We start from the raw sequence: 13,195 nt of genomic DNA, 5'->3' as shown, positions 1-13,195 counted from the left end.
CAGTGAAGAAGAGAGCAGCGCCTCAGAAATGGAAGGATCACCTGATTATAGGGACAATGCTAAGGATAAAACCTGTCTTCAAACGAGCATACTAGAACAAGCAGTTTGCTTTGCCGTAAGTTCTCTTTATGACACCCACACCCACAGATCCCACTTTGCAGCCACAGTGCAAAGTACATTTTAAAAATTAATAAAATTTGTCAAGAATTGTTCCTCATCCAAACATTAGCCCATTATTACCCACATCTGTACCTTTTGGTTTGTCTTCTCATATCTGAGATCAAAAAGATCTTGTTTAAATGAAGGCAGAGATCTTGGGGGCGGGCTGCCCTGTAGAACAGGATATTGCAGGGAAATCTAACAGTCTAGCTTTAAGCTTGTGATGTTGCTATGATTTCATATTGGACATACTGGAAAGAATAGGAGATATCTGCTAAGCAATGAGAAGAATTCACCTAATGCCCAAGAAGCTGGCAGTGGATGGCAGGCAGCACTTTGGTCCCCAAAGCTCCCCCCATGCTAATGTATTGAAATATAGCTCAATATAGGGACACAGAGTCCATTCCTGGCTTTTACAGGCTCCACAGCACAGTTTCAGGAATGACTGTGCATAAAGAGTTCCTGCCTGGTCGCTTTGTCATATAATTTACGATCGCTGTTAAAAATCTTGTCCTGGTTAGACCTTAACATATATGCAGAAAGGATGGTTTGCTTTTTTCTCCCCTCTATGGTACCTTGAGAGCCTGTTAGCTTTTTTGGGTGCACATTGGGTTAGTTAGAGCAATTTGTGAGAAACTTTCCACCACACCATATGCATGTGTTGGTAGACCTGCTTGCCAACATACTCTCCATTTCCCAATAAGATGGGCAGGTTTTGGGAGCCCTGACAGAGGCTTGTTTGTATCCTATCTTCAGTCACTATCACCAAGCATTTTTCCTTTGACTTGGCATTGGGAACAGGAGGAGGAATTACCATCTCAGTGTTGTTTACTCCGACAGCATCTTGTAGACATTTGCATTTGTGACACTCCTCCAGATGGGACTGAGCATGCAGCTCTTTGAGTCCCAGAGCTCTACAGATGTCCAGATGGAAGACTAGGGAAAGCAGAAATCAGTGTGTAATTGGGTAAGTGATAGACCTGCTGCAAAACAGCATTACCTCAGTCTTAAGGAGGATTAATTACAAAAGACCTAAAATGCCAATAAATTCACTTTAAAAAGTTATGTGTGGATTCAAGCACTTTAAGTCAAAGATGCTAGAGTTAATTCAACATAACGTGCCTACATAAATAAGCAAGTGTTGCAAGATATTAGGCACTTTATATATCACACAAATGGAAACGTCTGAGTTATTTCTTGTAAATGGGTATTTTAAAGGAAGAAACTGATTTCCCTCCCCCTCCTCCATCAGAGATAGTCTTTCTAAAGCAGACTGCAACCTCTAGTTTTGGCTCACATACAGCACCCATTGCTGAATACTGCATGTGAATTTTGATCCCAAAGTGCTGATAAAATACAGCTGATTTCTCAGCTTAGGCTGACAAGATTTGTTGATGCTTAAAAAAAATAACATCTCAAGTGACAAGCCCTCAAGATTTCAAAGGAAGCCTAAGAGAGTTGTGTTCAATCAGAAGGTAACAGAGATGCTCTTACTGACATATCGTTGCAGTCTCAATGGAGCAAAAGAACCTGAGGAGGGGGGAAAGTGCTACTGATCAGGTGAACATGAAAACTTTCTTTGCGAGTGCTAATTGGAATGCAAATCTTTGTATCATAAAAAACCTTAACTATGAATAGAGCACTGGAGTTTAATTGATTAAATCTGTCACTTTCTAAAAAGGCAGAAGCTGCATACTCTGATATGCTTGATTCTCAGTTTTATTAATAGGTATATGGTGCAGGTATATACCTGCTTAGAGATGTAGGTATAATATACTGCATATTTGTACACTTAAATGAATTTCCCTATGAAAGGCACACAGGAAGGTTACTGATTCAGAAGGTGAGCCAGTATATGCACTAGCATTATAGTCATCAGCTGAACTGCAAAGGCAGCAAAGGTACACAACAACATGATGGGACTGGCAACATCTGAATATCCTTGTAGCATAGAGGTTTGACATTATTCCGTGAAATGAATTATAATAAAACTTATTATGCAATTAAACCATAAGCTTATGAAATAGGAGAAAATCAAAGAGAATGAAAAAAATTGCTACCTTAGGCTACATGTCATTTTAACGTCATTGCCAAATAAATTCTAGTGCTAATATAATGATATTTTTCCAAATTTTCTGCTGTAGGAAGCTAACAAGTTTGTGAATCATGCTCTGAATTATGTGCTCACCTTGGGATGTGTGTGGTAGAGTGTATGGGTGTATGTGCGTAGAGAGAACATTGGCCCATCTGTACCACACTTATCAGTATGCAACATGACATCTTCCCCCACAGCTGTTTTTTCATTATAACCCAACTGGGTTATTTTCAAAAATCATATCCAGTAAGTCACTCTACAGATGTTCACCTTCACCCTAGGAATCCCCTCCCTACTCCCTCAGAGTAAATATCTTTTTCTCAAATCCTGGACCAACATATTTATTAGAACATGAACTGGAACTTTTCAAAATTACGGTAATTAATGGAAAAGTCAGTAAAATCCTTATTACCCAAAGCCAAGTATAAAATTTGGGAATGAAGTGTCATTACAAAATTATGGCATAAATTAAAGCTGAACTAGGATGTATTTGTTAATCTTCCCTCAACCTGCAACTAAAAAAAAAAAAAAAAAGAAAAAAAGAAGAGACTTCATGATCCCATAATCCAAAATAACAAAACCCAGGTACATAATGCAATACATGTAGATTCATTAATATGGCTGCCATATGACTTATGTTTTATTACTGGAATAATATTTAATAGATTATGCTTGCATGTTGTATTGCATACCTGGTCTCACATTATAGCTCAGAGATTTATTCTTTAAAGAAAAGAATATGAAAAGAGGAAATAAAAAAAGTAAATCAGTAGGCTTATGTTTGTACTCTGTGTATAACCACATGAAGCTTTTCTGATTTTCCAGCAATTCCACAAAGCTTGAAATAGTTCCAAAAACTTGGGTCAGAATGAGAAAGCATAAACTGCTTGAAAACAGAATGTACCATTTAAAAATTAAAACAGTGAAAGAAAAAAAGATCTTCATGTAGAAAAGCCTTTTCAATTTTAAGTACTGCAATATCAAGATATTGCATCAGAGCAAAACATTTTGACCTCTGTTTCAGTTTTTCTTTTCTTTTCTATCCATCTCTTCTTGACACAAACAATTCCATGAAACTGAAACAGAACCAAGGAAAGATTCATTGCCACCAAATCACTGTTTTCCAACAAAATTTGACCTACCTCTAGCTTTCTCCTGATACTTGGAGAGGGGATGAGTCTATTCATGAGTTTTTCAAGTTTATTTGTCATGTTTTTCGAGAAAGAATGGTTAAGATGGAAGTGCTAGCATCAATATATTTGATAGCTCATGGAGAGATCACTTGCTGCCATTAAAGCTGTTGGCTAATAACAGCATAAATTGACCTTGCATAGGGTCCTCCTCCTAAGAGTAAGAAACTGTTATGTTTCGAGAGACGAAATAAAAGGTAAGCGACTCATAGGATACTCATCCCTCAGGGCTGTGTGGGGGCCGGGAAGGTCCAGTGGGCTTGGTGTGCCCCAGCCCTGAAGCCTCCGCTGGGTGCATGGGGACAGGGCAACAAGGGGATGCTTCCAGTCAGGTTTCAGGGCCGAAGCCACCAAACCCAGCATTTCTCACTGCGCTTAATGAAGCCCTTTGTGGCAATTAGAGTGGATCTGCCTTTGGGGGAAATCTGAGTGAAGGTGGCTGGTGGCAAACCTCCCTGCTCGCCCCTCTTCTTAAGGCGACTCACTTTTGGCAGTGGATAGACAAATTAGAAATGTGAAATATAAATTGCACCTCTCGGTTTAGGTGAATCTGTGCCTGAAACTTGTATAGTGTGAGTTTGTTCAAAATGTCATAACAGCCAACTTCAGGGCTCAGAACATTCCAGTAGAGGAGCAGAGAGTATAAATATTGCTATTTAATTAACATTATACAATATGTTTCCTATACAAGCTGACATAACTGTCTATATTTCAAGTGATAGGTTTATATAGTGATGGTTGGAAACCAGCAGATTTACTGCAAATAATAGCATAAATAAACTTTTCCAAACCAACACAGGTAACACAAACAAACGATTATGTCTGCTGTCTGAAATGCAGCAAAAAGCAAAGTTGTGGCAGGTGTGACACCTGATAGCTAAATTGAAATTTATAGAATGCATATGGCAGAATTTCATTTTTCTTTTTCATTTAGTGATGAAAAACTAGATGACAGACAGTGTAAAATGAAAACAGATGAAATGAATTTCCACATGGGTCCTGCCAAGTTTCATTTTCTCCACAAGTTCTTCGAAAGCCCAGAATCTATTCCCACGTGCATGGCTAGAATTTGCAGATTCTGCGATTTACCTCTTCATTCTGCCATCTGACAGTTTGCCAAGTCCTGTGTGTTACAGAGCGATTGCGAAGACAAGTCTGTTTATTATGGTACCAAGATCTTTCTGTCAGGCTTGATAGCCTAATTTTTATATATATAGTATAAATAAAATATAATAATATATAAATATATATATACACACACTTATATATTAGATATAAAACTTTTTGAAGTCAGAGTCATTATAATGCTTTTTCTGATGAAAGCAGAAAGACTGGATAATAAATGAAGTGTAATGGAAATTTGATATGAGTTTTTAAATGTGTGCTGAGGTAAAAGGTGAATCTAGTTAACTAAGGAACAGATCCTTTTACTCGTGAGATATGAAACAAGATTCTCTGTGGAATAAGTTTCAGACAGGCATGGAGAATTTATTTTTAATCAGCTTTAAAATACAGTCTATAATAAGCATGCCCTTAGGCAGTTATTCTGTGCATGCCATCGTAAAAAGAAAAAAAAGGGGAAAAAAAGCTTACAACGGGGCTTAAGAAAAATGGTCAACTGAACGCCAGTGTTTTTCAATCTGTACTTGTCCTTGTCCCCACTGAGGATTTCTGCATCATGTTTTCATCAGGAGGGTCTGGCAAAGCCACTCAGTAGGCACCACATGTTGGGATCCACAAAAGTCAATATAGAGTATATGAAGGCAATTTTTAAAGGCTAACATGTGAAACATTAAAAATCCGTGCTGTATTAACCACGTATAATCTGACCAACTCCACAGTTCAAATGTTTCAAACACAGCAGATATTATGGTATATTTCACAATAAGGTAAAATGACCTTTAAGACTGAAGATGGATTCTTTCGGGAAGTTCTTTACAATATGATTTATTAAGCACATCAAATAAAAATAACAGGTCTTCTCATAACAGAGAAACACACTTATGAAAGAAAACAATGGGGCAGTGATATTGTGGGCTAAATGAAGGGAATTAAGCTTATAGGGGGAAAAGTTCTAATTTTATGTCTTTGGTACAAAGTATAAGAAAATTATCAGATTGTTTCATTTTCAGAGCATCATGTAATTTGATTCCAGTTTTGTAATTATGACATACCAGTTCCAAAAGTATTAAGTGTCTCGTTGAAGACAACATAATTCACCTAACAGTAAAATTATTTTGGTTAAAGCTTTATATACACCTCTTGGACAGCTAATGGGCCCTAGTGCTAGAAGAAAACCACCTTTGATGGAGTTCTTATGCACTGAAGTTATCCCACTGAAGTCAAGGTGGCCAGTCTGGGAAAAAAATCAAGTGAAAAACAGTGACACATGTGACAACCTAGCCAGAAAAGATGAAAGACGAGAAGTATTTGTGTTTTGGCTGGGGAGCTGGGAACCTGAAGAACAGAGAGATTCGGGGACACACCAAGGTTATGCAGGAAGTCTTTAGCAAGGCAGGATCTAAATGCACATCTTGGGAGTCCTAGAGGGCACAATATCCCCTCATTTTGAAGCTAAGTACTCTGTCTAATTCAGTGCAATCTTCCAAAACAATTATAGCCTAAAGCACACACACAGTATCCTTGAAAACAATTAGCATGCAGTTTGTATACAATTCTTAGAACAATTATCCTCTCTGTACACTAGCATGAAATCAATAATAAATAAATAGTTAGGCAAGAGAAATCAGCAATGGGCAGGAAATACTAAAGCTGGAAAATCTTCACCAAAAACTCCATCAGAGAATGAAAGCAGCCATTCCTACCGTCATCCCTACCAACTTCTCACTGGATTAATGAGGCCAAAGAATCAAAACATAAGCCTACTCAGAAATGATCTCAGTTCCTGTATAAATACATACAAAATGCCTTAAATTAGATATACTTTGTAAGTCTGCCATAGGAATAACATATTTCACAGTTTCTTTCTTAGTTACTTTGAGATCTATGAAAATCGCTGTTAAAACTTTTGCTCTGATGTAAAGTCACAAACACTTTTCATTATTTAGCATGTTAATGTTGGAGATTTTGTATCTAAAGAGTTTCAACTAAAACTTTAAAACCCTTCTTCAAAACAGAAGTATATTAAGTACAGAAAAGATTTGCATAAAGCATCTTAAGACAAAGACAGAGAGAGAGAGAGACAGAGAGAGAGAGTTTATAAAAGCCCCTAATACACCTGAAATAGCGGCTAGGAGTCAAGAACTGAGGGAAGAAAATAAGATGCTTAAAAATATAATGAACTCATGTGTGCTGTACTAGTAAAGAAAATTAAGAAGAGAATTTTCAAAAATGTCCAGGGAAAAGAAAAACAAAAGAAAAAGTAAGATCTCTGAATAATAGAGAAGAGAAACAACTACCGAGGACTTGGACATGGCAAAATTCCTATACAAATACTTTTCTTCAGCCTTTCAGCAGGAAAGAATTGGGAACAGGGATGTACTGGGAGCAACAATGAAAAATGTAAAGCTAATCTACAGTAAAGAAAGTGTAAACATATACTTAAGAAAAATTAACAAAAGAAGACTGCAGGATCTGAAGGGCTGTGTCCTTGGGGCCTGAGGAATTGGCCAAGGAACTAGCAAAGACGTCAGCAGAAATAGCTGACAGGTTTTGCAGCCTGGGCTCTGGTACCCAAATGTTGAACAAAACGTAGAGCTCTGGTTTAAATGGAGAGGGAAGGATGAGTGACCTGGACACTTAAACTTTTAACCTGGCTTTTGTTCCAGGTGAAGAATTTGAAAGGATCACAGAGGAATTAATTTATGAGAACTGATGGAGTGGAAGGCAGCTCACCAGAGTTCGCCTGGGTTTGCTGAGCTCAGGCTAACATTACTGATTGGCTCTTTCCACATATTAAATTGGGCAAAAAAGGATGAGGCAAAATTAATCTGGACTTCAGCAAGATATTTTGATGTAGCTGCAAACAGAAGAGTCACTGAGATAATGGAGATGAATTGCTGGCTCAAGATGATATGGTGGATGGTGATTAGTTTTCAGGTAGAGTATTATCAGGCTGAGTCATGGTCCAGCTCGGCCAACATTGTACAACATAATCTCTAATCATTTTAAGGCAGTGATTAATTTGGTCTTGATCAAATCTGCTGTTGGAATTGGAAGCAGTAATAAATAATTATTTCTTAAAAGTTGATGTTATATATATTAAATTATTCTGAGGAGGATTCTGGGTCTTGACTGGGCAGCAGTTAAACGAGCTCTTATGTCAAGAAATGGAAAGGGTCGTGAGTCAGAATTTATAAATCAAATTTTTAAGTATTATTTAGAAAATGATTATAAAGATAGCGATGGAGCAAAAGCAGTGGATTAAGTACCAGAAAAAGACACATAATAAAGCCATTGAAAAACCAGTTTTGTCTGGAATAAATACATACAGACATTTCTTTCCTATCTGTGCCTATTGTATAGTAATCTCTACCTATGCAAGCTGAGTACAAAATGCTACCAAACATGAGTGGTTGCAGTTTCTCACCACTTCCAGAAGTGTGGCAGACTGCTTGAAAAACAGGGTGGGAGCATCCGATCAATAACATTCCTGATCAAGAGAAAAGCTTCAAAGCAATTATAAATTGCCTCAGTTATATTTAGAGCAACATGAACTATGCATTTTATGTGCAAGTGGATTTTTTTTGTAAATGACAAAGAAAGAAGTGCTTCATGAAATGAAAATTCAACATGAAATGCAGCTTTCCCTAATCTAGGTGAAATTTAGCCTTCCTTCTCCACACTAATCTCTCCAACAATTCCACTCTTCCTTCTAGTAACACCTTTCCACACAGCCCATCCTTTATCCTCCATTACACTGCCCAGGTTGGGATTTTGAGAAGACCAAAGTGTATAACCACTGGGGGAGTCAAAAAAAATTAATTTGTGCTTGTGTAGAGGAAAAGTTGAACATTTCCTCTTGCCGTACCCTGATGCCGTCACTGCTGCTGTGGTTTCCAGGTGCTTCTCCTCAGGTGAGGAGTGACCTCCTGACCTGTTGGTCTCACATCTTCACCGGCCACCATTTTGGTGTGCTTTTTGGTGCATCCCCCGGGAGCAGTAGGTAATGGCTCACAGGGGTCACTGATCACTGTATGAACACTCTGAACCTGCCTTACAATCTCACAACTCGATTGGTTTGGCAGGGGGTACAACCCTTCAAAACCACAAATACTGGCAGTAGCAAAATTATGCTGATTAGACTCAACATGCACATACAGAAATCCGTTGTTCTGGTTCCAGTCCAGGTCTGCTGAAACTGGAATACTAATTTTTGTTGTTGTCTTATGTTGCCTTGATTTTTCCTTTGAATATAGAGAATCTTATATTCCCATCCCTCTAACAGGGTGTGTTTTTACTTTTTCCTGTCTCCTCTGCCTAGCAGGAAACCACACCATCCTCTCTGTACTTAGTGTAAAAAGAGATTAAAGGGTAAACACTGCAGATTTGGCTAATCTTTTGCCATGACTTATATTCTCAGAGGTTGCTACTTGACAGTAGGTACCATTTCTAGAGTGTTTCTCCCTGCTTTTTTAGTGTCTTTTCTCCAGGAAAATGAAGAATAACAACATTTGCTTTTGGAGTATCTGCCATCCTGACAACAGAAGAGAAAGAAAGCAAGCTGGCTTTATTTTAGCGAATTAGCCATATGCCTGACATCAGTGGGAGATGTGCCCCGGTGAGAGAAAAGAATAGCCCCTCATTTTATATAGATCTTTGCCAGGTTACTGGCTTGGCTTCCGCTTTGCACACAGAACTTTTATAGACTCTTATAGGTTTGTCTGAACTTTCTGTATGTTTACTCTGATAAATACCAGGCCAGCTGAGAAAAAGAGGGAACATTAACCTATCCCTGTCTACATAGAAGGGAACCATAATATAATATATTACAATATAATGTTAAAAAATGGAATAACATAATATAAACATAATATCACAACAGAGTATTTTATAGTACAGTTGATAAGCTCCAAAACAGGGTGATGTTCCACATTTCTCAACACAATTTAAAGACAGAAACAGCTCCTTCTCCTACCTTTCAAAACCAAGAGTCCAAAGATTCTGATCCCAGAAGCACTCGTGCACATGTTTAACTTCTCCGGCTAATAGTAATCACTCATTTCCACTGGCTTCATCGCCTACTTAAAGCTGAGTGTAAGTCCAAAGAATTCACAAGGCCAGAAATATGAGTCAAGGTTTACACAGAGAGAACTGAGGTCCAAAGGGATTAAGTGAGTTGCCAGGAAGTGACTATATATCAGAAGTAAAATTGAATTCAGACCTCTGAGACCCAGCTATCCAACTAAATCACAAGAGTACATTTCCTCTATTTAAGCTTCAGATAAAAAGTGAGATTGAAGAAAAAATTAATTGCAATTTGTTTTGAAACATTTTTCCTCCATTTTTGGGCCAGATTATGCCAGATTTGAAAAGTAATGTATTTTCCTACATACAGACCTATCAGATTCAGAAGGGTAAATGCCCATGTAAAGTGCCAGTGGCAGACTGATTTTCTGTTTTTCTTCTCCCCAAAAATATTTCCTAAAATAATCTAAATTTTTTTTGTTTATATCTCAGCTAGACAATAGTTTGAAACACCCATACCTGTTTCTATTTAGTTGGTATCACAATGTAACTATGATTTTATTACCATATTTTTTGTTGTCTGGGTTTTTGATTTCAAGGGGTTGATCAAAATTGATGTGGTCTCCCTACCCAATGGCATTTATTTTGGTTATAAGATTAGAAATGTAAATTTGCAATAAAGGAAGAAAATAGGAAGCTGTTTTTAATGAATATTTTACACATGACTAATTAACAGAATCCCCTACAGGAATTCGGAAGTAATAAGAAATTGACTGAAAATAAATTAAAAATTAATAAAGGGGTCTCCAAACAACTTTGTTTATGAGCATTACCAGTTGCATTCTTAGTTATGAATATTTCAAGCTGCTTTGCTATTCAGGATGTTTTATTCTTGGAGTGTTCATAATTTTAGAGGTGATTAGACAAAAAAAGAAAAACAACACAAAACAAAATGTCTTGAAATGATAAAACATACCTGGGGAAAACTTGCTAATGTACAAATAATGGCTTAATATCCATTGTTTTTATCTAATAATACCTACAGTATGATGTTCCTCTTAATCTTCAGCCTCTAAATGGAGTGAACAGAAATGCTCACTACTTCAATTCAGTGAGAAAAATGAAAAACTTTTGCAAGACACTATCTTGAGAAAGAAAAACTGCAGACACTCAGCTGAGCATAACCATTAATAATTGTTAGCTGAACCCAGGAAGAGGCTTTGGGCTGTGCAGGGACGGGTGCAGCAGATCGAGCTGGCCCAGCTGCAGCTGGTGGGTGGGTGCAATGGCACAACCAGGGTGCCAGGCAGCCACGTACAAAACCTGCTCAAACATACGATGCTGATGGCAGAAAGTGCCTACTACCTGCTTAGCTATTCTTTTCCCATTTTCTCTAGTAAGTCAAATGCACCTCAAAATGCATTGAAAGACAATGGGACAATTGTTTTTTTTTCCCCTTGTTCAAAGCATATCTTCATTTTTATCAGTTTGGCACAACTGTTGCTGAGGAAATAAGCCCACATGAATTCCAGATGTTTTCATATGCCTGTGAAATATTTTTGCTTAAAAGATTGCTAGCAAAATAAAGTGAAGTGATGAGAATTCAGTGGTATTGCCTCAGCTGATGGAAAAACTTCCTCAGAGAACTTAGACTAAACCAGCCAGCAACTTTAGCTGTGAAAGATCAGAACCATAAACTGGAAAGAAGAGGAAACAAATGGTCTCCTGTTGTTATTTATTATCAGTCCACTTCGTTGTTAGATGGTCTGAGTGTAGAGGATCACCTAGGTATCCTAATGCCAAGACAGATTACAGCAAAAATAAAGTAAAATAATTAGGATGAAATCAGTCCTTACCCCCCAAAATATCAAAAACCAAAATCAAATCATGGCAGACTTTGGAGAGCTGGTCAGTTCTTCCTCTCTGAACTTTAAGGAATGAAATCTCTTCTCTGGTCATATGCTATCACTGGGAGCTAAGGTCCAAGAAAGCTAGACAGAAGAGTGGTTTTTTTTTTTTTTTTTTTTTTTTTTTTTTTCCAAGTAATGGTACTTCCTGAAGTTATCAAATATTTATAGAAAAATTACTTGGGGACATATCTTAAGAAGTAAAGAACCAATACATTTTAGTGTAATCCGTGAAGGCCACATGAATTAAGTTCCCTTAATGGGAACTTGGAGCTCACTGACTAGAATATAATGACCGCTGTAGTGTTTGTCTGAATTTATCATCCCCCAGAGTTAGTGGTAGTAAAAACAAAACAAACAAACAAAAAAGAAAAGATTCAGTCACATACAATCCCTCCTCCTCCCCATCTTAATGTAGGAAATTATAATTCTTTACATCAGTGCCACCATTTCTCTGTAAAACAGAACTAAAACATCTTACCCAGCTAAATCCCAATAACATGTTTGGGCATATATCAATCTCATTTCTCCTTGGCAGTCCAAAGAGCCACGTCTCTCAGTGGGTGCACAGCACTAATGTTTGATGGCTCTCTTCAAAGGATGTATCTGAGAAGAGGTATGTCATTTCAGCTCCCCCTGCCAAGGTGTGTAGATTAATAACAAGGGAGGATGCTGCTACTTCCCCTGAGAAAATTACCTTGATAGAAAACAAGATTAAAAAAAACATATGAAAAAGCAATTCCACCTTCTTTCAATTCACTAATTGCTTTTACACTTTTGCTGCCACCTGAGAAGTTTAAGGTAGCTTAAATCATGAATTAGCATATAGGGTGTGAGTTCCTTCCTGAGAAAAAAACCTGCAGATCCCTTAAGAATAAAGAAAAGTTTGACTCCATCGTGGTCAAGAGCAAAACTTTCATTGAAGTCAGTAAGACCCCATTACATTTCATGCACAGCAGTGCTCAGCCCATTTCAAGTTTCTGCCCACCTGGAACTTCTTCATGAACATGGATGAAGACAATATACTTCCCTGATCAACAGCATAGACTGATCAGTTTTGTTTAAGCTTTCTAAAATAAGACAAGAACTTTCCTGTGTCTCTCAGGATGAGGCATACAGTCATCATAGCCATTTTGCAATAAAAGTTTGGCCTTAGGCACGTTCAGATGAAATCTGGGAAGCTCCAAAGCCTCTGAATTCCTATCTGAGCATCACAAACTTCAGATATCACCTGTCTGTAGTTTAAAATAACACTAGGTACACTTGAAAATCCAAGGAATTGACTCCAAGTCTGAAGACAGCAACCAGTCTCTAATCTCTTTTTCCACTTCCCTCATCTAACAAAGAACTAACTAAAGGTTCAAATAATTTTCACCAGTCTATAAATGTGATGTGTTTCTTAGAAAATGTAACCGATTACAATGATTTAGCTATCACTAAAAGCTTTTAATTAAAACCTAAAATATTTCTTCATTGTAAAAATAAATTACAATTTTTGAGGTTTTATTGATAAGGCTACTTATTAAGGACTTCTGAGCTGATTTGCTTTTTTGAAGATAAGCTCCAGAACAACATTTGTTGGGTATTCATTATAATTCTCCACAGCCTCTAAATCATTTTTTTCCTTCCTAATGGAAATATGGAAATATATATATATTTTTAAGTAGGAAATCATCTTGGGTGTTTCTGACTGGTTC

At 37.4% G+C, this 13,195-nt stretch overlaps 1 protein-coding gene across 2 annotated transcripts in view; it reads right to left on the bottom strand.

The window, feature by feature from the left end:
• Positions 1-9,676, bottom strand: part of ADGRL4 (adhesion G protein-coupled receptor L4) — a 98,968-nt gene extending 89,292 nt beyond the window's left edge. Inside the window, exon 1 of one of the 2 annotated variants that reach the window (XM_064516024.1) lies at positions 9,542-9,676. In XM_064516024.1, the coding sequence (XP_064372094.1) occupies positions 9,542-9,593 (52 nt within the window). In that variant the 5' untranslated portion in view covers positions 9,594-9,676. The remainder of the gene's footprint in view (positions 1-9,541) is intronic. The other variant, XM_064516023.1, reaches the window with a different exon arrangement.
• Positions 9,677-13,195: the final 3,519 nt, after the last annotated feature.

This window comes from Dromaius novaehollandiae, chromosome 8, assembly GCF_036370855.1.
Source record: "Dromaius novaehollandiae isolate bDroNov1 chromosome 8, bDroNov1.hap1, whole genome shotgun sequence".
NCBI classification, from domain to species: domain Eukaryota; kingdom Metazoa; phylum Chordata; class Aves; order Casuariiformes; family Dromaiidae; genus Dromaius; species Dromaius novaehollandiae.
This window is presented reverse-complemented; position numbering and strand designations above follow the sequence as displayed.